The sequence below is a fragment of the Passer domesticus genome, chromosome 6 (genome assembly GCF_036417665.1).
Source record: "Passer domesticus isolate bPasDom1 chromosome 6, bPasDom1.hap1, whole genome shotgun sequence".
In the NCBI taxonomy this organism is placed as follows: Eukaryota; Metazoa; Chordata; class Aves; order Passeriformes; family Passeridae; genus Passer; species Passer domesticus.
In genome coordinates, this window is record NC_087479.1 from 29,809,915 (window position 1) to 29,836,733 (window position 26,819).

The 26,819-nt window shown below is 35.4% G+C and overlaps 1 protein-coding gene across 8 annotated transcripts in view; it reads right to left on the bottom strand.

Moving 5' to 3' along the window:
* The window catches only part of DPH6 (diphthamine biosynthesis 6), a 194,660-nt gene that overhangs the window by 109,062 nt on the left and 58,779 nt on the right, over window positions 1–26,819 (bottom strand). For 6 of the 8 annotated variants that reach the window (XR_010364521.1, XM_064424098.1, XM_064424101.1 and 3 more), the window contains 6 exons: window positions 24,261–24,355; window positions 18,254–18,341; window positions 10,647–10,800; window positions 9,653–9,784; window positions 5,996–6,125; window positions 1,638–1,812 (listed from right to left, as the gene is read on the bottom strand). Coding sequence is in view for 7 of the 8 variants with exons in the window: in XM_064424098.1 (XP_064280168.1) it covers window positions 1,638–1,812; window positions 5,996–6,125; window positions 9,653–9,784; window positions 10,647–10,800; window positions 18,254–18,341; window positions 24,261–24,355 (774 nt within the window). In the remaining variant the exon portion in view is untranslated. The remainder of the gene's footprint in view (window positions 1–1,637; window positions 1,813–5,995; window positions 6,126–9,652; window positions 9,785–10,646; window positions 10,801–18,253; window positions 18,342–24,260; window positions 24,356–26,819) is intronic. The other 2 variants (XM_064424099.1, XM_064424102.1) reach the window with 1 other exon arrangement.

The following is a 26,819-nucleotide window of genomic DNA, read 5'->3' on the forward strand; positions in this document are numbered from 1 at the left end:
AAATCTGGCAAAGAAAAGAAAATATGGCTGCTGTGTATACTACCAATTCCCTCTACAGGTGTTTGTAGACAAGAGACAGAACACAGCTGTAAAGGACAACAAGTGAGTGATCCTCTAGCAGAGGTACAGCTATTCATTACTCTTACTTTACTCCTGTGGTAATTTTTAAAAGTAAAACTACTTATCTTACTCTACAAGGGAAAACAATGTTGCTTAATGAAAATTTTCTCTGAGGGTAGAAAAAAAAATAAAGTAAAACAAAAACACCACTGAGAAATTCTCCTTAATGTCTGAATTGATGACCAGTGTTACTGGTTACCTTATATTTGAAGAGATACGAACTTTTTTTTGGGTATAGTGACTGTCCCATAGCACCACAAAATCTGGCACCTGCTTATGGACAATTGCAACATGAGATTTTTCACTGGGTTACTGAAGCAATTTTCAATTGATACACTTTTCTGAATTTAGTTGATGGCAGTTCCAGGACATGGAGATCAGTTGCAATGTAAGAGACATTTCTCCAAATAACAGATACAAAGCTCATTAATTTTAATCTTTGAAGGATTATGCATGATATGATATCATTATGATCATTAAAGTGTAAGTCTGAATGGAACAAAGTTTAATAAACTGACTCCTGCTTTCTCAAGAAAAACTGATACAGAGAGATGATAAAACCCCACCCTCCTGTAAGAACAAGATTCATACAGTAGTAATCTAACAACATTTCTTCCTGAAAATAAAAGATACTCCACATGAGCTTCTGAAGCAAAATACTGTTCCTGAGTTTTTCTGTAAAAAGTACAAAGACAAAACAAAGTATAATTGCATGGCCATTATACTAGATTTGCAGACTCAAAAATATTTCAGGCATTTTAAACAGATGTCAGAAAGTCTTGCTTAAATCAGTCTGCACAACACTGGACAATGTATTACACAAGTAGAGTATTGGCAAGATAGGTATGTATTTTCTGCAACAGAAAAGGTTGAGACAGTTTATAAATTATCAGAATAGTACTAGCTGGACAGAAAGTACCAGATTAAGAGAATTTTTTTAATGCACATTTTTGGTCCCCTTTTCCATGATGCTTTACTGCCTCCTTTTTATTATTCCAAATAGTATGTAATATTTTGTTCAGTTTGCTATTATTTTGAAAAATAGAACAGTTCTTCAACCTTGATGTTTTTTTAAATGGTTAAGCAGCACCTCAAGCCTCAAAAAGAATTTAATTAAATAAGCATTTTAGGATTGACTCTACCTATAAAAAAAGTTTGAGCTTTAACAAGGAAACCGAAATATCCTCAGCTGTTCCTAAATTCTGCTTATATTCTAGGCAGATTATAAAAGTATATGTATAACAGGTTTTTTGTCTAATTATAATATACAACAGAAGTATGCTGCTCTTGAGATTCTCTGAAAAGCATAATTCAACCAGTTTTATTATCACAAAATGAAGAACTGATGAGAGGTAAGTTGTCTACAAGTTTTAAAAACATAAATTCAAAATGCTGGAGGTTTTTTCAACACATTTTCTTTTGCACATAGAAAGAATGAAGAGAGATAAAGTGACTTTATAACTATACTCATTTCAGTAAAGGGCCATACATTTCACATGAAGTAACTAAATTCTTACCTTGATGGACTGACTGTAAGGTCCTATGCTGGCAGGTGCCCAGTGGGAAATGCTCTGTACATGCATGACCAGCTTTTCATCATGTGCTACATCATCTGTTGCCATGTCATACTTATGCACAAGGCAGTCAATGCAAAACAGCACTCCATCAGGTAACAGTGTTTCCACACATACTCTGAAAACAACAGACAATTTTTCTTTTCAAACAGAAGTTTGCTTGAACCAACTTCCAGCATTTATTTCCCCTTTTTTTTTTTGACATTATCTTAAGAAATTTTGCCAAGACCATATAAAAAAAGTTAGAGTATTGCAATAACCTGCTAGCATTAACACTGTTATCTCCTCATACACAGCTTGTTGTCCACCAGGACCCCCAGGTCCTTCTCCAGAGAGCTGCTTCCCAGCACTTCAGTCTGCAGCCTGTGGTACATGGGATTATTCCTCCTCAGGTGCAGGGTCATTTGACTTTGTTGAATTTCAGAAAGTTCTTCTCTGCCCGTCTCTCCAAACTGTCCAAGTCCTTCTGCAGGGCTGCACAGCCCTCTGGGATATCAGCCACTCCTCCCAGCTTGGCCCCACCAGTGAACTTGCTGAAGGGATCTGCACCTTCATCCAAGGCACTGCACACTATTAGGGTCAGGTCACCAACTGCCACTGATTATGACCCTCTGGGATCTGCCATTCAGGCAGTTCTCAATCCACCTCTCTGTCCAATTACCCAGTCCACACTTCCTGAATTTGACTGAGGCTGCCAAGAGACAGTGTCAAAGTTTTCTAAAAAGCAGCAGCTTATAGTTCCTTTACAACTTTTCACAGGTTATTTGTAATACTAGCATATTTTTCTGCTATACTTTAAGTTGCATGACAGATACCTACATATGACAGGACTCAAAATCTACTTAAGCATTCATTTATAAAGTTCACTTCTGTTTCCTCCAAGGAAGACTGATAGCCTTGATGAACAGACAGACGTGTGTTGCATGTGGCCAGTTAAAAAGCGGGGGGGTGGGTTGAGGTCTATGTAGGGAAATCAACATTTCAAAGCCTGAAAAATAATTATATTTGCAGTCCATGCATAGAAAAGTCATTTAGCTCCCAGCAGGAATCCAACAAGAAATCACTTGTTCTCTTTACATATCATGTAACAGCCTTATAAAATTCTTCCCATCTTGCTTATTTCTTCCAAGAAAACTATTTTTATCCTCACCTACCACATGTAAATATAGTAGTTTTTCCTCATTACCATCATCATAAGCATGGATGAATGGATTTTCTGCTTGGGCTGTAAATTTTCAGGACAATTTTGCAAATTTATTGCAGATCCACACCCGAGTCAGTGCTTCCAGCATGCCGCTTGTAAGAACTTCCACAACCAGGCCTCTGTACATAATGCAATGATGCAACCATGCAAACTGCTGTATAATTTTTCTTCAGGACAAAATGCAACATAGACAAATATGCAACATAAACGCAGTGCTGTGGAAAGGGACCTGAGGACCCTGGTTGATGGCAAGTTGAACATGAGTCAGCAGTGCCCTGGCAGCCAAGTGGGCCAAGCATGTCCTGGGGTGCCTCAGGCAAAGCATGGCCAGCTAGGCAAGGGAGGGGATTGCCCCATCTGCTCTGCACTGGGGCAGCCTCACCTCCAGTGCAGGGGGCAGATTTGGGTGCTACAGTATAAGAAAGGTATAAAGTGTTCGCACCAAAAGGAGGGCAACAAAGATGGCGAAGGGCCTTGATGGGAAGCTGAGGTCACTTGGTCACTGGAGGAGATTCAGGGGAGACCTCACTGCAGTTACAGCTTCCTTGTGAGGGGAAGAGGAGGGGCAGGCACAGATCTCTTCTCTGCGGTGACAGTGACAGGACTGAGGGAATGGTATGAAGTTGTGTCGGGGAGGTTTAGCTTGGATATTATGGGAAGGTTCTTCACCCAGAGGGAGTTTGGGTACTGGAACAGGCTCCCCAGGGAAGGGGTCACAGCACCAACCAGACAGAGCTCCAGAAGCATTTGGAAAATGCTTTCAGGCACAGCGTGTGACTCTTAACGTGTCCTATGCAGGATCATGAGTCAGACTTGGATGATCCTTGTGGGTCCTTTCCTACTCAGGATATTCTATGATGCTCTGAAAACTGTTTGCTCCATAAAAATAAAAGTAAAAAGTCATTTTCCAGCAACTTTCTAATCTTTCTACCTTTTATTTTACTGATGGAAGGAAATGTAGCTGGCTATACAAATGCGGAGGCCTAAAACATGCAGTCATAAGAAATGAAAGTTAAATTGTGAGAAGTTGAGCACTATAAAGAGAACCTACAACATGTAGGAGTGGAGACTAATTTTGTATAGTTTGCAGCTGGGATTAAATATCTCCTCTGAAGGCACACAGAGCAGACACTCCCATTTCTCTCTGATTTAATAATCCTGGCTTACAGTCAGCATCTTGAAGAAGCCTCTCTCTGCTTGCTTTGGGTCTGACACACAGGCAGTGTAGTGGAATGTGATGATTATCTTAACAATGTCTTTGAACTATTTATCTTGCTATACTTAAAATTCACAAGCCTCTATTACACTTCATATTCTGCAGTAAGAATATAAAATATAGGATTTTTCATTAGAAAGTTGCTGAACAGTTGGTTTTAAAAATATGAAGAAAAGAGGTATGACCACGGAGTTGACCCTGCTTTTAGTGCAGGATTAGACTAGATGACCTCCAGAGGTCCCTTGCAACCTGTATTAACCTATGATTCAAGTGAAATTTCTCAAGCTACATCAGTTCTGCATTCTCAGCATATTATCTCAGAAGCATAAGAAATTACTGTAAAAAATTACAAATTACTGCAAAAATAAGCCATTTTGACAAAGGCAATAAAAAATACAAACAGAAAATTAGTTTTAACACACATCTTTTTAAAAAACAAAAAAAATCATGGGCTAGGTGTTTTTTATCAAATTTCCAACAGAAAACAAACCCACTACACCCGAATAACACAGGAATCACATAGTACACACCTAGACCACCAAGCAGTTCCATTATGTCAGACGTAGACTTGGATGCAACATAGAAGATTTTGTACAACACATATTGAAAAAACTATGCTTTGTGTATCTATGAATTAAAGTGTTATCATCAGTGTAATTTCTTTTCATACTTGAATTCTTGCTGAACATGGAAGTGCAGCTAAGCTATCCATTTAATGTCATTATCTGAGGGAAATACAAGATATAAAGAACAATCAGATTGGATTGAGCCAAACATCCTTCTAATTCAGTGTTTGTCTTCAACCAGAGCCAAGTGGATATAGGCAGGGGAAGAAAAGAAACAGACTAAATATAGTTTTGAAATAACTGTCAGTATCCTATGACGTAAATCCCAAGCAACTGCTCAGATAACAATGTTGCTTTAGTATCTAACAAAATAAATAGAACAAAGTGAGTAACATTTGTCACAAAGACCTAGAAGGTTCCAGACCTCATCACTTTTAGGAAGACTTAATCCTGGCAGTAAGGCTCCAGTAGTGCTTTTGACACTTTCTCCTGTAACACATTAGTAGAGAAATTGTTGATGCATGGGCTGGATGAGCAGAGAATGAGGTGGAGTGAAAACTGGCTGAACAGCCACGGCCAATGGGGGGGATCAGTGACACAAAGTCTCACAGGTGAACAACCAGGAGGCTATACTGGGCCCACTCCTATTCAACATCTTCATTCATAATCGGCATGATGGGGCAGTGTATCCTTGGCAAGTTTCCATCCACATGGAGGTTGACAGGATGAAGAAACAGGCACACAGGAACTTGATGAAGTTCAGCAAGGAGAAGCTGCAAGTCCTACACCTGGGGGAGGAACAAACCCAAGGTCCAGTATATTCTGTGGACCCACTGGCTCAAAAGCAGCATTACAGAGAAGGACTGGAGGGTCCTGATGGACACTAACTTGAACATGAGCCAACAACGCGCCCTTGTGATAAAGAGGTTTGATGATATCCTGGGTTGCATTCAGAGAAGCACTGCCAAGGTCAAGGGATGCAAACAGAAAAGAAAAGCAAATAAAATCCCAGCAATACAAACAGTTGTCAGTTCAATCAAGTCAAAAACAACTAAGACTTGCAAACCATGTATGATCCTTCTGTAAGTCCATATGGGGGGGGGCATTTGTAAACCTTATGGTATATATTAAAGCAGGAATTTCTAACCCTAGTAGTTTTGACATGAGCAGCTGTGATGTTAATACTCCAAAAGACAGCAAAACTCTTCTTCTTGTGAGACACAAACATTTGGCAAAATGCTTCACAAATATGGCAACAATAATTCAGTCTATTACAGTGCATCATAAATATACTATAGCAGTAGTCTAATCCTACCTTGCTGGTGGACACAAATCAAATTCTGTCACATAAACTGAGTTTATAACACTGAAATCTTTCATGCTCTTTATATATAGATGAACCAAAATAATATCCTTCAGTTTCAATCCCTCTGAAGTCAAATTAGCTGCAGGGAAAAAAAATAGCTGTTAAAGACAGAATATTGTAAATGTATTTAGAAAGACAGCATAGGCATTCTAGTTTTGTTCAGCAAACCAACTGGCAATAACCTAACTGTCGTCTAAACATGACTGAAGATCTTGCAATATGCTACCATTCTCCATTTAATACTTCTTTCTTTCATTATATTCTTTCTCATGTTAGTTTTCCAGAAGTAGACTACAAAATAAATTTTATATATTCTGAGCAATGGTGAATTTTTGTCCCATGAAAACACATCATGCATTCATGCATGTAGATCTGTTACAGCCTGAATTACTTGTAGCCATAAATTTGATTGGCTTGGGCGGGCTTGGGGTGGGGTGTTCATTCTGTGACAGCTAGTAATCTACAAAGGATTTTGAATCACAAAAATACAGAAATGGAAGGGACAATAGCCATCTTCAAGAAAAAGATCAAATATTTATATGCCATTCCAGAGGGAAGCTTGTCTAAGCTGTTTTTAAGAACTCTCACTGCAATAATAATCTCGGCATAAACAAAGAATTATAAATGGCAAGACAGACAACAGGAAACAGAAGTGGTCACAGGAGAAATGAAGGAAAGATGAGAGCAGAGGAAAGCTCAAGCAGACAGCTAAAGAAGAGATAATGAGAAACCAAGATCATGTGAATGTGTATGCATAGAATACTCCAAACATAGTGCTCAGAGAGAATGTATTACTCTCATATAGTCAACCACATAACCAGATATGTCATCAGCTCTGCAGTGTCCCTTTTGTAGCTCATGAGCAATAGAAACTAAATGAAGACAAAATCTTCTCTGAATATAGAACATATACAATAAGAGAATACTCTGTGACCTAATTTAAATAAGCCATGTAAAGTTGTTCTCAGTGCAATTTCAGGCATCTTGCCCTTTAATGTTACAGTGTGCACATGTATATATACTCATACATTTGTTTTTAAGTTGAGAAGTACAAGGGTATAAAGACAATCTCTGAAGGTTGTCACCTTAGTAAGAAATAGTTTTTGTGTTAAACTTTTTAGTGCTTTTAAAGACAGTACAGGATTTTGCACACTTTCATTAAGATTAGTTTGGTCACACATTTAAGGAGAAAACAAGGACAATTTCTGAATTTCCAGCCACCAATTTAGTCAAGAAGAAAGGTCTGCAGCTAAAAGCTGTGCAGCATTATATGAAATACTAGAGGGGGAAAAAATCCCTCAATCAACTGATACATACCTCTGCACACACAAGCATCCTCACTCTAAATTTAAAATATATGAGCCAACAAACTAAGTCTAATTTGTGGACACAGAGCAAGCTGACGGGAATGATTTGGATAAATTCATAATTCCTACCTTTACTTTAAAAATATCTCCTAAGTAAAAGTACTATCCCTTTTTCCCTGCATTACTTAGAAGAATGGTGGGAAACAAATTTCCCCAGCTTATAATCAAAATAAAATTGATTCCCAAAACACTTTCTCTAGTAGAAAGGCATACATGATGAACTCTTGGGCTCTTCACAACAGCTTCTGTTTCTCAGGGACAGGACCTGAAACAGATTCCCTGCATTCTCATGCATCTGTCCTGGTTATACAGGGAAACCTTACAGACTTTCTGTTGAATTTCAAGCCATTCATGGTTTCTAATAATTTACAGAATATGATCAGGTGAGACTCATCTCTACTTAAGTAGAATTGCCCCAAAAGTTTACACTGACTGAAGTACAGATTTTGATTGTTTTTGGTTGGTTGGTTGGTTGGTTGGTTGGTTGGTTGGCTTTTTGTTTTGTTGGGGTCTTTTTGCTTGTTTTTTATTAAGGGGTTATCCAGAATCCTTAGCTGAGAGCCACAAAATACAGGATCCAAACTGTCTATAGGAAGTAGCATTTAAGAACTTTAGCCTGTTTTGATGTAATAAAAATGCACAGTTTCCTTCAGCTTATGAAACTTTGCCATGGTACAACTAAACCACAGCTACTTTATATTATATAAAGCGAAGCAATCTTTGTCATCTTCCAATCATATCTAAAAAATGTTTAACATAAGAGTTTAAGGAAAGAAATGTCTAAACAGCAATACACTGCATTCCCTCCCATTCTTGACTTAATAGAATTCCATCCATTCTACAGAACGTTTCATAGCGTCTAGTAAGAAATTTCCATTTCCAAATCTTTTTTCCAGACACATTCACTTTAGAAGTTCAAAGAGCTTAAAAGTACTGTGCTTATTCCATTCTCACTACAGTGAAGCTGAACTGCTATACAGATTCTAAATACATGTTCAGAAAAAGCCTTGTGCACATTTGCAGATTAAGTTCTCAGAAACAAACTGTTTTGTTTGTCATGACAGAACCATTAATTCATTCAGTTTCCACACCCACTTCCAAAAGAATAACTAAAAGAAACATGAGAACTGAAATTTTCTGCAAAGGATCAGAAAACTACTTTGTTTCCTTACCATCACACAGGTAATGCAAGTAATCTGCTGAAAGCAACAGGCTACCGCACTAGTCAGACAAAAAGTTTTTTGGCAGATGCTAAGGCAAAATTACATAATGTTTGTACAAGCTAACTTCCATTCAAATATAATGAGAAAAAAAAAAAGACTGCAAAACCCTCTTGCTTCACTTTACAGATGACATGCGGATTTACACTAAAATCTATTGTCTTTTTCTGTAAAAGTCTGATCATCTCCACCTTGTTGATTTCCAAACAATTAAAAACTACCTTAATGACCTTCTACCAAGTATAACTTTGCTTCTGAAAAAATATTCTAGGGTTTCTTTACCATCCTATATTCAATCATGAATACTCAGCTGGACATGCAAAAATATAAGATATGTTAGGACAACATCTCATGTAAATTCATAAAAAAGAATATGAGTTTACCCATTTAGATACTAAAAATTATTTCCATTTTTGTGAATGAAAAGAAGCCTGTACAACCATACTTTACTTAAACTGCAATGAAAAAATACAAAACAAAAACATGAACACTTTATGTGAGAAAAAAACCCCATCAGAATCTTGTAAGGAACCTGGATTTCATGATCCCCAAGACAGCAATTTTGCCTTTACATTAGGAATATAAATGAGATTTACTGCTACTGACCTAATCCTAGATGCCAAAATGTATATCAGCTTTCTAGAAAACTTAATTTAAAATTATGGAAGCTACAAATGTGTTTTAGCAAGTAGACAGTATCTACAGCACACATACATACACACACTAGATATGTCAAGAATGCTATAAAGTGAGCAAGTACTGTGCAAATAGAGTTTTTACAGTGATATGAACACTACTCTGGCTTTCCAGGGCCTTCAAAGTCAGTGAAATTATGAAGTGTTAAATATTAAAGCTGGCAGTCTTGTTATCAAAGGTTCCAATCAAATGCAAAAGGAGATGGCACACCAACAACCACAACCTATAAAGTTATAAAATCACATGAAAAACAGATTCTTCCTTAAGATCATATTAAAAACACATTCAGTGACAGCAGATAATGTATTAATTGAATAAAGCACCTCTGAGAGAAGAAAATGCTTCCCGTGCTGCATCTTGAGCATTTTTATCCTTTGATGGATGGAAGTGGGCAGTGATACCTGAAAACCACTGGTAACCACTCAGGGATTTTCCTGAATTTTGAAGTGTCTTAGCTATGGGAAATGAAGAAAAGAACTATGATTATAACAATGAAAGGTTTCAGATTAACCAAGGATACATTTTAAATTGTTTAAAGAAGAACTTCAAAAGAACAGAAACTGACAAATTGTAAAACCATCTTCAAAAATATTTACAAACAGATATAAAAGTAAGGCTTCAAGGAGCAGAGCTCCCAAATCCTTCTCCAACACTGCCTTCACAAAATATGCATGCAAGTAGCACATTAGCTGAGAACTTCAGTACTTTTTCTCCTCCTTTCCATTTTTGCTGATCTTTTACAATTTCTCGACCTGTTTGGTTACAGACTTGGCACAAGATGTGACACTGAAAAACTAAAATTTTCAAAAGTATTCAAGTGGCATAAAAACAGATTTTCAAACTACTATGCCAAATTTTACTGGAAGTTAGGTGCTTAACCTGGTTCTGACGATCTTTGCAAATGCATAACTTGTTTAGATATTTTTAAAGCCCACCAGGCACGTCTCCATATTCCAGAAATACCAAAGACCTAAATACTATTCTATACCCAAACACTGTTAGCTGTGAAACTTAGCCTTTAGGAAGTTTACCCACCCATGTATGCAGTGTAACAGAAATGTTGCAATATTTCCAGGAGGAGGAGAGAGAAAGGAAGAGAGAGAGAAAGAAAGAAAAAATAATGTGTTATGCTCCTGTAAACTAAATTGAAATGCTTCACTACTATAGATCTGTTGATTATCATCAGTAGGATCTCTCTTTTCAGACTAATTACTACAGGTCAAGCACATTTTTTTCAGGAGTATAGTAATTAAGATATTTCACCTGCATGAAACAATCTTTTTATCTCATTTTTTTAAAAAACCGTGCAAAACTCACTGAAATCCAAAGACTTATGTTTCAAAGTCTTCCAGATGACTGGAATATTTTTCTGTGGTTCATAATCTTCTGATGAAGGAAAAATATAATCATCCGTACAGCTTATCTCACAAGAACAGCTACTGACCACAAAAGTACCCAAGGATTCTTCCTGCTTGAGACAAACATTATAAAATAAGCAAATAAATACCATGCCAAGCAGTATGAAATCAGAACATTTTATCATTCAAATACATGTTTAACTTACAAAAAATACTATAGTTCAACAAATACATATCTTAGAACAATTCACGAAATAATAGCATTAGGATTTCCCATTAGATTGCAGAACTGGTAAAACACAACGTACTCCTGTTGATATACCAAATGGAAGAAAAAGGCAGACTTAGTAACTGAGGACAGCAGATATGAAAAATGATGAGACCCAAGAATAAAGACAGAAAGAATACTGTTATGAAGAAATGGTATCCCACAATTATATACAAGTAGGTTTTCAAAAAAATAGTATAAACTAAGTGAGCAATGGAACAAAAGCACAAAAGAAATAATTTTGTAATTAACTTTGTATCAAATACTTGAAATAGAGCAAAAGACTAATGAGAAAGTTTAAAACTTTTTGGAACAATGAATGAAGGCAGTCCATGTAAAAAAAATCTCTTTCTATTATCTCACCAAGACTATCCTTTCCATCAAACACTTTGATAAGAGTTGTGATAATGGAAAAATGCATTTCCCAAGATCTATACATTGAAGTAATTCTTGACAAGGAAGGAAAATAATTCTTTCCAAATGCTCTCTCAGGACCAGGAAGAGAAAACTATCCACTGCACCTTTTAAAGCAAAATACACAGGCAGAGTGCTTACTGACCAGTCTTTAACAATTCAGTGCTCATTACATTTTGACATAATTACAGCACACATTTTTTGTGGGGTTTTTTTGTTTGCTTTTTAATTTTAGAGCAATCAGAACCCTTACCCTCTCCCATCTGATTTTCCAAACAGCCTAATCTGCAGAGCACATTGACTTTTGGACCCCTAGCTTGGGTAATACCACTTGTCTATCTAAAAGCAGTATGGCTTATGACAGAATTTACCTAGAAACACTAATCAAACCACTGCATGCTGTAATGCCAGATTCTATCAATTAAATTTCTTCCCAAAGATCTCAAATTTCATGTAGTGTCTAAACTATGCATTTTACTGAAGGCTTCTTAAATACCAAATTCACAAAAATTATAATAAATCCAGATAAGGCAAGATAACAAATTGACAAAATATGAAACCTTTGACAATCATTAATAGTGATTAGAAACTTCTGAATATTCCTTTAGCTGATAAATGTTCCGTGCAAAATGTCATCAAAAAAGAACATTAACATTATATAGTGAAATAGCTATTGTATTTAATTTTATTGTATTTTTTTCTTTCCTGTGGAAAATAAAACCTATCTTATTGCAACTTTAAATATTTCTCTTCATTTTAATCAAAAAAAAGTCAGAAAAATAAAGGCAGAAAACTGTAGTATGCATGAGAACTCTGTGATAACTCAACCCTTACATCAATATTTGACTTCAATGAAGTGAAAAAGGATCCAGTTAAGTTAAAGAAGTACATTTGGAAATTTTAAGAAAAGGTTAAATTACAAAAAGATCATTATCTGTGAGAGAAAACTCAGTTCTGCTGACTCTGAAAGAGGTCATAGGTAGTTTTATAAGCACTGTAAACACTAAGCCTATTATCTAAGAGGGGTTGATGTTCTTTGATTGGACTTCATTTTATTCATTCCTCCAAGAAACACATGAAAGTCAAGGCAATAATCTACTTTACTTGAATCAATTGTACCTCAGAGGTTAAAAGAAGTCAAGAAGATGTAACATAATAGCCCAGACAAAGACTGCAATTTAGCACAAACATGACACGCATTCCAACATTACAATAGAGAAGCATCCAGCAGCATCTGTACCATTTCCCACCCATTGAATTACACCTTTGACTACTGCCATCAGTGGGTGCATCTTGCCATTACCTAGAGGGATGCCTGATTGCTCCTAAGTCTTCGGGTATAACTTAAAAAAATAAAGAAGCAGGAACACAAATCTGTAATTGAAAAAGATCTTAAGATGGTTTAAGCTACAAGAACCAAGGAAATTAAATTGTTTCAAAAGTTTGTTATTTTTTTTTATCTACAAGATATGACTTAATGGAAATATACAGACTGTGTAGCAGCATCACATGCTAGAAGTGCTACCACTTGCTTCTTGCAAATGTTTTGTTGTTTTAATAAATAAATCATTTTCACAGAGCAATTCATAGCATCCACCATGAAAAAATCAATTTGCATTGTAGCACGGGCATTCAGGGGAGTTCTAATGTAATACATGCAGAGTTGGCACCTCTTGGTCCTAGCCCCTAGTAAGCAGGCACAGACATGGTGATGTGAATGATGCCACTACACTGATACTTTGGGTTTTGTTTTTACATCACCTGAATTTTAACTTCACTATGCCATAAAAATCCATCAGAAGGGAAAAAGTTAACTGGAAAGGAAAAAGTTCCAGCTTGCCAGTTTTTTACTCACTTTTATTAAGATTTATATCATCACCTTTGAAGAGATCTACAGATACAAATACAAAATTTTTTGAAATTATTGTGAAATATCAGAGATCTCTTACAAGATGCAAAGTCTGCAAAAAAATTTGGGATGTCTGTTGATTTCAATGGCTATGGTACATCACAATGACTCATTCAAGGCTCCAAAAACATCGGTTATCAATCACATCCCACAGCAGCACAGGTCCAGGCCACAGCAGAAGTATTAAGTGTGGAACCTGGCACCCAAGGAACAACAGGCTCAATGCCAGCCTAAGCAGAGCTACCATACTCTGTTTAGTAGCTATATTTAAATCTATACAAATGTTGGATCATCCATTCCTCTCAATAGAGGAAGTAATCTAAGAAGCTAAAACTTATAGACTGTCAGAAACAGAGTAACTTTCCCTGAATAATATTCTCATCACTTCAAAAAGAAAAAAATCAAGCTTGCTATAATGACATTTTAATTAAATCTTACAGAACCTATTTTATCGCATAACATTTTCATGTTACTTCACAGAAGCAATATATTTTCCCATTTGTTACACAGTTTCTCCCACACCCACTGTACATTGTGATACCAACCTAATTTTGGATCAGAGCCTGCATGCATGCATACACTTAACTATATTCACATAACTCATGTCATTGATGCAAGTGTGCTCAGAATGAAGTTAAGCAAATGCACAAGTGTTCCAAGATCCAAATTCTCCTGTTGAAAAAGCCTTGGAGCTAGGACTTTGACTGATATAGCTGAAATTCCATGCAGTGGTCTTTTATGAAAACAACAGATTGTCTTTTTAAAAAGCTTACATTCTCTGCTACAGAAACTGGTATAAAAACCTATCACAACACAATTCTAAAACTGATAACTCTCCCACTGAGCAGCAGTGAGAATACAGTGGAGCAGGGAGCTCAGAAGACAAAAGATTATGATAATCTCTTTATTCTTTGTGATGTACCTTGATAACAGAACTTCTTGAAATAAATATAATGAGAGGGATCACATGAATCTTGCATTATTTTGAGTACAATGTACAGAATCATAGGAAAGAATGTCCTTTATGCTAAAATACTTTCAAATAAAGTATCTTCATTGTGAAAAGAGAACTAAAAAATTATCTTTTCTCAGAGAACTGGACTGAATCTGAAAGAAAATAGAGTAGAAAAGAAAATCCTTTATTTATTATCTTAGTGTTTGAAATAAATCAGAGCACAAAAAAGTTTTGTGGTATTTGTTATCAAGTTCTGAAAACAAAACTACAAGAGTTATCTATATTCTTATGATGCAGAAGGGAAACTAAAGTTGCTCAGGAGAAGTATTGTTCAACGATGACAAAGTATTCAAAAAATGCTACCCATAAGGCCATAAACAAAACATGTTTTGAAACTCCCTCCTATTTTCCCTGACATCACTGACAAAGTCTAATTCTACAGCTAAAGTTCTAAATGTAGACTAACTAAAATAAGGAGGAACTGGACAGGAAAAGGCTACAATAACCTGTAGGATTGCGTGCCTTTAGTTCACATGGCACACAAATATCTCCTGAAAACCTTTTCTAAATTTACAAGTATACAAGTCACAGAACTCAACATGTGTTTTAAAAATCTTCTCCAAAATGACCTGTGTAACAGATCTCCTGCCATTTAACAGGGGCAAACCGCTTGCACTTCTGAGATGTGTTCCAGCTACAAGGTCAAGATCTTTTACAAACAGGAAAATACAATATCAGTTTATAATAGGTAATACAATGCAATGATCCATTATAAGAAAAAGCAGCAGCAGGCAGCAGCAGGCATGAGTTCTGTGTCTCTTATAGGCAAACAGGCTCCTTTCTTCTGCGAAGTGTAGAAAGAAAACTACATGATTCCGTCTAATTCTGGACTATTCAAACTTAAGGGCTGCAGTTTCCCATGCTGTATTGTTAGATATGTGTGTGCTCCTGCTCACTGGAACTCGGAAACAAAGTATTCATTATTAAATGCGGGAAAGAGCAAATGTGGAAGCATGAACAATAGCTAGTATGTTCACTACATCAGAAGTATATTCCCATCAGCAGAAGCTCTAACAGCATTAATTTCTGTTTCTGATCTTTACAAAGCCAATACAATAAAGTAAAAGAATATAGCAGAAAGTAAAAGCAAGTTCATTGTGCTGACAAACTAAACAAAAATTTCACAGTTATATTTTTCCTAATGGAAAATACTCAGAATTTAATTTTTATTGAGTAGAAGGCCAATACACCTAATTCAAAGATTCTAGAATATGCTTCAGAAATTGTCTCCCACAAGAAAAACCATTCTACATTTTAAATGTATGAAGTGACTACCTTGGCAAAGTAAAATATTGATGAAACTTAGTATCTATATTATAGTGGTGACCTTGTTTTTCATCCTGAAGTAAAAGAGGCATTTCCAAATTTTGCGCATTAGTGTTTTATTACCATTCTTTTTATTCTTAATGTTTTTTGTAAAATGCCTACAAAAATTGTTTATCATATTAAAATACTTTTAATAACAAAATATAGTATTTATCTCTTTAGCCTTTTCTGTATCACTATTTATGAAAGAAAAGTGGGTGTGTTTAAAAAAAGCTTTAATTATTATGCAAAAAATATGTTGAAGTTGCAGAGAAATATATTAAACCAGAACAGTGCGTTCAATGCTATATTCCCCTAGGCAAAAGGGCTCATTTTTCTGCCAGAAACAATCTAAACCAAATTTCTAGGCGGGCTTTGTAGTCAAACATGAAGAGATTTAGCTAAAGAAAATGCAATATAGAGTAGGAAAGACAGCAGAGACCAAGGTGCACTAGCTCTAATTGCAAAATTATTTTAAAAGTAAATTCAAGGAATGTAAAATTAAGACCTGTGGCAAATAAAAAAGACAAAATTAATATACAATTCAGTTAAAAACATGTTTTTCTTACAACAGAAATGATAACAAAATTGATGTCATAATACTTGTTGGAATTACACTTCACTGTGGAGTCTGTTAATATTTTCTACAAAATGCTTATGAAAGTGGCTACTTTTACACATTGTTCATAATAGTGTATTATTTTTCCCAATTTTCAGTAATCCCTTGAAAGCCTCAAACTAAAATTAGTTGTCCTTCTGAAGCAGTTTTTTTCCTGCAGTACTTTATTATTATGGGATTGGCTGTTAAGTGCTGAATACTAACTGATACTTAAAATTTTCCACAGGCTTATAAGCACCAAATAGTGAACAAAAGTACAATACTACAGGCATATCAATCTTGAAGGCATGCCTTTATTATTATGCATTTAAATGATGCTAACAGTTATGGTCTGAAAGACTGACTGGTTCCCCATATTTATAACTTCTCAAAAACTTAGCTTATTTTACTGTGACATAAAATAATTTATAACCAAAAGATATTAATGCTTTTGCAAAAGTCAGACTATTTTCCTTTTAAATATACATTAGTTTATGTATCAAAAATCAGGGCAAGCTGCTGCAAACCTTACTCCTTGCAAAGAGTGACAGGTTTGTCTACAACGGATTGGAAATACGATTTACTACAATACAACACTGCCTGAAACTGTAAGGCTTTAACCAAATCTAAAACATCTACATAAGAAGGAGAAAAGAGCTACTGAACAGATAAAAGTAAAATCTTTATTCTTATATCAAATGTTATGCATTTCAATATGATATTTCCTCTGATTTATGTAAACCTTTGTGGTTTTCATTTTCCCTAGCCTGTCACATTGTAGTGATATATGATGCACTTTAGCATCAAGTTTGCCATGAGCAATAAAGTCAGTGCCCCCAAAGAAATATCAATATATTATCTGTCTTCTCCACCATGCCACATTCCCAAATTTTCCTTTATTCAGCTTATTTGGTTTTGTTTCACACAGTTGATATCCTTTTCACAGTCTCCCATACAAATATTTAATATTTTATTTTTGAAAGAAACCCAAAACTAGAAATTGACAGGATGAAATACAGTTTACTTTCCAAGACAAAATGGGGGCCATCATGGAAGAAAAACACTGAGGTATTTTATCAGTTTGGAATAATAAAATTAAAAAAAAAGAAAAGGAGATGGAAGAGGGGAAGGCATGATCTACTGAATGACATGCAGGAAATGTTGCTTAAGAGACATGAAATTTGAGACACCAATAGAATAATGTTCTGTAACAATTTCTGCACTTCCATCATCAATGTGCAGAAAGACTTAAGAAGAGCTATAAAAAGATGACTGCAACAATAGAAGAAAAACCATGATGCACTATTTTCAACAAAATACTAATACTTGTAGTGGCTCAGGAAGAAAAAAAAATCATTTAAACTGTACAACAATAAAATTAAAAACAGAAAAGTGATGAAATATTGTCTGTTTTGACCTTAGTTCTGCTCACAGAAAAGTCTTCAACATTTAAAACACCAGAGTTCCTATTCCTGTTCTGCTCTTTCTACAGAATCATAAATTAATAGAATTAATTCCAATGAACTAATAATGATTCCTTTAAAATTTTTGACCAAGATAATCTCCACATGATTAGAAGTCATTCATTCGGTGTATTTTTCATACGGAAAAAACCAAAACCCAGAACGTTCAAAACTCAAGCAGTTACAGGTTAGCAAGGTTTTAAATCATCCACATTATAACCAAAATATCAAAAAGAGACGCCACCTCCTAACAAATCAATACTGTTCATACCATTCCCTAATACAATTGTGTTCTACAGTGCAGCTCTTCTAGCCAGGTTGCACATGTGCTTCACTGAACCACACTGACTGAACACCTTGAGGTTTTGAGGTGAAAAAAGCCACACAAATATGCTACCTGCACTCATTCACTTGACACAAGTGTGTTTAGCATTCCTAAGGGCATGTTCTGAAATTCAGCTAAATATGTACATTGTTATTTGAATGTAACACCTATATGAGAATATGATGATTCACTCCAAATTGTGACAAAACAACACAACTAGAAAGCATGCATATAGCTTTAAAGGAAAAGAATATTTGCAGCCTACTTGCCTTATTCTCCAGGTGTAATTTTGAAAAATGAAGGTAGGCCACAGGTGCAAATGCATCAGCCGAATGCATGACCACCTTGGCTGAATCTCTGAAATACAAAATTTTTATCATTAAATAGTATAGTGTATATATTAGAGACTACACTTAGTCACTGTATAACACAAAATCTAACATAACTCATTGAAAATCTATTAATTTCTTATCAATGTTTTCATATAAATTAAGACCAAGTAGTTAGTTATATAAAACCATATTGTTGAACAATACATTACCTTCACAAATTTTCAATTTTCAAAAGGAATAAACTATACTACCTGTGTGAGCTGGCACAGCAGATGTAGCAACAACCACAAAACCAAAGATGAAATGGAAAGAGTAAGCTTGTTTTCATTACCTTGCCACCTGGGCCCCAGAAGCACCATTCAGGCAGGGGCACAAAAGAAGGGACCCAAGCACTGCAGAGACTTGGTCCATGCTAAAGCATTACCAAATCTGCAGGTCCCACCCACATCTCAGGGATTGGCATGGGTGCAATATCCCAATGTGCTTTCATCTTTCCCACAGCCAGGCAGGAATCTCAAGTGTTCAATAGAGCCCCATAGTCTATAACAGGCCTATGTTATCTAAACACAGATGCTCTACTCATCCAACACATGAGGCCAAAACAATTACTATGATACATGTATTTTTAACATCCCCAGCTGCAAGTCACTTGAGAGTATTTACAATCCTCCTTGCCAATCTTCCACTCTTTTCCCACACTCCCAGACCAATATTAAGAGAATTTGTTAGCTGTAGTCTATGAAAGTATAAACTACACTGTCTTTTAGATTCCAGAGACTAATACATAAAGCAATCTTTAAATTTCATCAACAGGAAATTTTTCAAAAGTCCATTGTTTTGATAATGCTTGAGGGATTAGTTTCTGAAGTATTAACAACATACAGTATTGCATACTGAGAAAATGACTGATCCAGCCATCTTGCATCTGATAGTGAAGACTACTAGACACAACTTTTTAATGCCAAATGTGTTGGTAACAATGTTAAACTTCCTGTGTGCTGATTCAAATTAGTTAATTTTAGTTTTCATTTTTACAGACACAATCTGTCAGACTTTGATTCACAAGAGGCAGTATCTGTTATATCCATCTGCACAGTTTTACTACTTAAGAAAAAGGTAGCTCTAAGAAACAAACATCAGAAGGTGAGAAACTCAAGGAAAACATAAGAGAAATTCAGATGCAGTAAAAGAAAATCTGAAAGTTGTTGAAAGTAAGGCAAGGGACAAACATAATTTTCCAGAAACCATGATGCCCTTCGTACCTTCATAGTGTTCAAAGAGATGATACAGATAGATTTCTAGTAGTACCACATAAAACCAATGCAAACTCAAAACAGTTGAAGCTTTGGCCAGATCCCAACAAAAGTGTAAAATTAACACAAATATCTCTTCTATAAAATGTGTTTCGGGATTTAAAAATAACAAAATGTCACAAAATAATGATAAATACCTTTAATGTAAGAAGATCCACTTTAAGAAAACTTTTAAAGTCTTTTGATGAATAGGCCTCGGATTCATTCTTGAGAGTAATTATCAAGATTCTTTATTATTAAAATATTGGTTTTATTTAAGATATAAAATACTTTATACAGAGTTCCTTCAGATTAAAATAATTATTTTCAAGTGACAATGGTGTCTTCTAATTCTAACAGAAATAAGTAAAAAAAAAAACTGGTGGAAAGCAGAATAGTTCTGTTTACATCAAATTAATCTCCAATTGCAAAACTAATCAAGTCCTGAAGTTGACATGTCATATCCAGCTTGGAAAATAGTAAAAAACCCCAACCAACTCAAAACACAGGAAAAGCAGAGATTTAAAATGATAAACAATGATTTGTGAGACCCCAATAAATTCTATAAGGCCATTTCACACTAAAAGCCTGAATTTTGAGTAGGAACTTGACCACCTAAGATGTATCATGTTTGATTGTAATGGAAACACATGAATTTTGTTAAGGAAATTCTCAGAAGACTGAAAAAAATGAAGAACAGTTGAAAAACTGCCTCAATCAGCTATTTGTTTTGAAATCAAAATCATCTGATCTCTCAAGATTTCTCAATTATCTAGAAAGCATCCAATCATTTTACACTCTGTAACTTTCTGTAACAGTGCAACTTTCTCAGGACAAACACATCAAGCTAGAAAAAGACTGAGAGTACAATCAATGCTTCTCAGAACATGACTATTTTTTCATGCTTACAAAAATTATAATTTTATAATTTTGCTTTTAACTCCAAACCTAGAATTACAAGCCTAAACACAGAGGTAATAGTAAGGTATATAAAGGAAAATTATATTTCCCAAATATTTAAAATGTGACAATTTACTTTCCAAAAGATAAAACTATCCTGCATTCCATGAACAAACAGGCCTTTATCACAAGAGTAGATATTAGATGGTACTCTTATAGATGAGAAATAGATCTTTAACATTCCAAGAAACAATGATTAATTGTACTTTAAGAATCAGCATAAGAAGGACAGGAAATGTTTGATAATTTCAAACACTGAGAGTGAGAAAGCTGAAAACTAGATTATAATAGACTACCTGGGAAAACCAGATAAACCCCAATCAGACTCTCGTTCAATATTTTGGTTGTAAGATTTTGCTTTCACTACTAGATATTGTTTATTTTCAAATATATGTTTCACTCAATCTGTCATGCTTCCTTTGTGAGGTACATTTTTGAATGAAGACAGAGAAGAATGGCAAGAATTCAACTTAACATTCAGAAGTAAAATTTGTCATACAGTCTTACATTAAAGAGACTCCCACTTCTCCATAGTAAGTAACATTCAAGATTGTATTTTATTTTTTCCTGAGCCAGCATATTTTTATATTTTGCAAGGATATACTGTAGAAACATATCTTGCCAAGTTTGAGAGGGCTAAAATCATTGACCAGCGAAAACACTACCTGCAAATAGTGTTATAAATGAAAGGCATACTAGATTTTCTCCTGTTTTAGGTTTATGTGGCAATGTTTTGGTTGCAGGGGTTAGTGTTCAGAGGTGGTCTATATGATGTGAGACCAAGGAATGCTGAGCTCATCAGCAGCATTGGTGGTGTCTCAGTGATAATATATTTTAAAACTATGCTGCAACAGGAGTGAGAAAAACATGGTAGTGACAGCCCTGCAGACACCAAGGGCAGTGAAGAAGGAGTGAGCACAGGTGCTTCAAATGCCAGAACAGATTCTATGTAGCCTGTGGAAAAGACCATGGTGAAGCAGGTTGCTGCCCCGCAGGCAGGAAGGAGACATCAGAGCTGATACACACACTGAGTCTGTGCAGAAACCCACACAGGAACAGCTTTTCTGACAGGACTGAGCCCTGTGGAAGACCCATGAGGAACTGTCTGTTCCTGAAGAACCATACCCCATGGAAAGCACATGCACTGGAGCAGTTCTTGAAGAACTTGCCTGGTGGGAAGGACACACATTGTAACAGTTCATGAGAGAGCTATGGAAAACACTTTCAAAGCAGGAGCAAGGGAAAAGTGTGAAGAGAAGCGGGCAGCAAACACTGTTACGAGCTGACCAGTTTCATTCTCCACCTCCTTGCACTGCTCATTGGGGAGGATGTAGAAAAGCCAGGAATGATGAAGTGAAGTTAATCCTGGGAAGAACAAGGTGGGAAGGTATATTTTCTTCCCACTATTCTACTTCTTAAAAATTTTATTTATTAAATTTGGCAATAAATTAAATTAATTTTCCCCAAATTGAATGTGGCTTCCTATTACAGTAATTGGTAAGCCATCACATTGCTCTCTTCTTCACCTACAAATCTTTTAATCTTATTTTCTCTCCCTCTCTTCCTAAAGAGGGAGAGTGAGAACAGCTTGGTGAGAACCTGGCAGCCACCCAGGATTAATCCATCATACCTGTTTTGAAGGCAAAAATATTCTTTAATGTCTTCCTTAGAAACTTTTAACTCAGGAGATGTTTTGGAGTTGTTCAGGAATTTAGGGATCTTGAAAATCCTGACACGTTTTAACCTCTAAGTTGCAATGCTTACAACACCATTTAAGCTTTAAAAATTGCATCAGGATTTAGTCCTGCTTTAGGAATGGTACTCCCAAATTCATGCCCCCACTGAAACTCTCCAAAACCACAAACTTCTCTCTTTCACTGCCCCGACCCTGTTTTCCCCTCCCCATGTGGTGGGATGGAGTTGAGAATTGGAGGCACAAAAGGCCAAGATCATGGGTTCAGATGGGAACAAATTACTGTTAGCAGCAGTGAGATAAGAAAATGAACAATAACAGCACAATATTAATAACAAAAGAATATAATGTGAGTGATTCACATTCAAATACACTCATTGAGAACCCTGCTACAATAAACAATACAGATGGCTCCCCCACTGCCAGGTTTTTTCAACTGGGAGGAACACTCCTCTCTCAGAGAGAGAGGGAGAGAGTTCCTAAGTCCCTTTCCCCCAACCCTGGCAAAGAGTGAGGTCCTATCAAAATAACATTAGTGTCCTTGGCCAGGCCACCTCCCAGCTATTGCAAAACTCTAAACCTGGCCTAGCTGAAACCAGGAGACATGCATACCTGAACCATGTATATCTAAACATTTGGAAACTACAAGCGAGTTAACATGATTACAAAGTCTGTTTAGATTCAGTGTATATGAAAAGCAAGAATACAAAGTAGAAAAAAATTAATAACTTAAAGACGAAACTATAACATATTTTTCTTGTGAAGTTCATACAGTAAAACTCATTGAAGAAGTGTTCAAAATTCCACCGTGCCACATATTTATTATTAAATATTCACTAATTTAAATATTTCTTTTATGTATTTCTTGTGCTTTTATTTTTTACTTTTATTATTTGGAGTATCACCAAGAGAAGTAAAGACAACTCAGCCATACCACCTCTGCTTCAGCTTTTCCTAGTCAATTGAACTGTCTATATATCACTGATAACCAGGTATACATTTAGAATATATTATAATATATTCCTACTTAAACTGCTCTTCGGTTGATCCCAAACCAAGGGCACAATCAACCAGTATTTCAGTGGACATCTGCCAAGATTAGCTGCCAATGCTTTAACCACTTTGTCTATTGATCTCCTCCCAAATGCCGTGCAATGAAATGGAGCTAACAGTTCTTGGTTCTCTATTCCTTACACAGACAGATCCCAGTCTTACAAAAAAGTGAAACAAATGGACCTGCACCATGAAAACATTACTCATGTCCATATGCTCCATAATCTGGACCTGCACTAAGATGACTGAGAATCAATCACCAGTGCATGATTACTGGTCTGTTTACTTGCTTCAGAAAAAGAACAGCAGTTAATATGTTTTACTGGAAGCAGCCAGGCCTAGCTACTTAACAGACTTATAAGAAACAAGACACAAGTATTTTCCACAGCTCACTACACAGATTTTAGCAATTAATGTCAAAGGAATAAACTATTCAGTGTAATTGAGATGGATTCACACAAAGTTTGTATTTAAAATATCCTCTAGTAATTGAAGAAAAGTGTTTATTGTTATCATTCTAAGCAACTAAACTTATACACACACATATACACAGTTAATGGAACCCACAGGCTACTGAAGTGGCACTTTATCAAATTTAGCTGTAATGAAAGATAAATATTACAGGCAATTCACACTTCATGAAAGGATAAAAGTGTCAGTGTATAGGTACCAGTTTTACTGCAGGCCATAATCAGCAAGTAAACGAAAGTGCAAATGTCTAAAAAGTTTATAGCCCTCTATGAACGCCTCATCATGTCAGGTATTGATTTAGGTTTCCAGAGGACTTTGCTAGTGTTAAACCGCATGAGTGTCCATGAACTTAAAGAACACGTTTTACCTCTGCAGATGCCATGTGTTACCTCTTACCACCTCTAGTTGTCTCAAACTAAATTTTAAGATGCTCCCACTGCTTTAATATAAGGAGACAGAAGAAACTGTTCCTTACACAACTATTTTCTTCTTAAACAGAGGGCAGTCCAGAGTGAATGTTTCATATTCTCCTCCTTCCCCACAAACATGGACTCCATATTTCTCAGAGAGCTAGCAAGAAAGAGAAATTGAAATATGTAAAGAACATGTACACTAAAGAAGTTTATTAAACATATTTTGCTGAAAATATCAAAACCAGTACATACTAGTTGCTAGCTGGGGTTAAACCACATATACTTTCTAAAAGACTACACATTACAAAGCTGAAAAAACCCATCATCATACAGTCAGGTCTTGATTTCTTTGTAGGCCTATTACAGTGATTAAAAATTACCAATGTGTTACATTTAAAGTAGAACTGGCACTGTAATATTTAGATTAACAAACTGATTCCTAGTTCCTCTTTCTCAGTGGCCATGAAATCTTGTTCAGACTCCCATACTTGTCTTCCTTTAGCATGTCTATTTCACTTGGAGAAGAAACTTTTACTGTGAGTCAACACAAGGAGTAGCACTTCACATAGAAGTATTCAATGAACACATTTTTTGACAAGAGATTCAGAATCTGTATTCTATGTTTAGGTAAATATTCTTAAAAAAAATCTAACAAAACAAATGAGAATTTTCTAAGTCAAAAGCAAAAAGCTAAAGCAAAATCTAAGGAGAAATATGTTGTTTTGTTTATAAATTGTACTTAATATAATTTCTAAATCAACATATATTTATTAATATTCCTGAAGCTTTGGATATCTCACTCAAATACTTAACTAGATAAAAACTGAAGCATTCAAAATATAAGACATGACTATCTTAATTAATTCCTGCTTTACAAATGAGCAGCTGTGGAGCACGAACTGAAGTTCTTTTGCTGGAGTAAGGAGTGCATAACTGCTCAGTGGCTTACTGTACTACTGTTTCAATGTACTGTACTGATAGATAGTAATCAAGCACCAGATCTGAGCATGGGGATACCCTCTCTTTGTCTGCAGCAGAAATTCATGTCCCCAGCAGCAGATTATATCACCTTGTAAAGTTCACTGCAGTGATTCAAGTCAAGCCCTGTCCAGGTTTTTTAACATTAAACAAGCACTAACATTCTGCTTTAAGTGACTCATAAGAACTTGAACTGCAGTCCTTAATGACATTGCAAACACTAATATTACTTTTGGGAATATTTATTTAACCCCTTTATGCCTTTCCTTAGAGGAACAGAAGCCCACCCATGATGCTTCTGCAGTCAAAGTAGAAATACAGTTCTCCAGAACATCAGAGGGCTAGAAAAAAAATATGTCTGGAGGCTAGAAGATAATTCCAAATCTGCTGTTTCTTTTGAGGAAAATATAAGATTGAGATATTTATACATCGTAGATTACATTTTTATATGGTTTCTAGAATATTTGTGTAGCAAGTCTATTACATATATGCAAATGATACTGTATTTTTATTGTTGAAGCTGAATGTAATTCATGTCACTTTACAGTTCTCTTTCAAAGCTTCTTACTTAAAAACTGCAAAGAGTGTTTATAACTTTAGTTACTTAAACCAAAGGCCTGAATCATCTTCAGACATTATTTCACAGAAAGGAAAATGCTCTGAGAAAACAACACCTTGGTAATGTTCTATGTGAATATAAAATCAAAATCTCTTTTGGAGCATGTTTGAAACATTTTTTCAGTATCTTGTTATGAGAGTTATTTTTAATTTTCCCTTTCACATTTTCTTTCAAAGAAAAGGGAGCAAAAGAGAACCTTTAATCAAATGCTCATTAAAAAATTACACTCCTGACATAAAAGGGAACTCCATCTGTCAACAATGGCAACAAGGTTTCTATAGGACAAATACATCAGGAATAATTAATGTTGATGCAACAAGAATGGACAATCTACAAAACAGTTAGTCAAAACCTTTTATTCTTACTCTAGTTGAAAAAAAAAACAAACCAAAAAACCCTAAAGAAAACTATTAAAATTAAAAGAGAGAAACCTAGGAAAGATCTTTCTAACTGCAACCTTTCCACAGTGAAAACATGGAGTGACTGTTTACAAATCATTTTCAAAATTGGTAGCTCTGCTTGTAAACAGTGTCTAGAATAGTTATTGGCAATTAACATTGAATACTCAGAAAATCTAAGACTATTTCCTATCTTTGTTGTGAGAAATTCTCATTTTCAATGTCACTGGCTTCAACATCATTCTTGACACCAATAATACAAGGTGCTAAAGGGTTTTCAGTTCTCACAAATGTCAACGGGACCAAAAGATATTTAGCAGCTCATAGAACAGATCCTTAACGTTCATTTAATAAAGTCAGTAATATTTTTCAAATGTCATCAATGGCATGAGAATTTTGCCTGTTAATAATTTAGAATATTAACATTATTTGAAGAGCAATTATTTGGGTTTGCAAATTAGATGCTACATTAATAATAATAGAACAGCATGGACTCTTTAAGTTTTATGATTGCTAAATCTGTCTTCTAGTACAGATGAGCCAGAAAACTGCACATTTACAAGTCAAACAATACTAATTGCAAGTAATGCAAGTCCACTTCAAACTCCAAAGGAAATCTATGATGA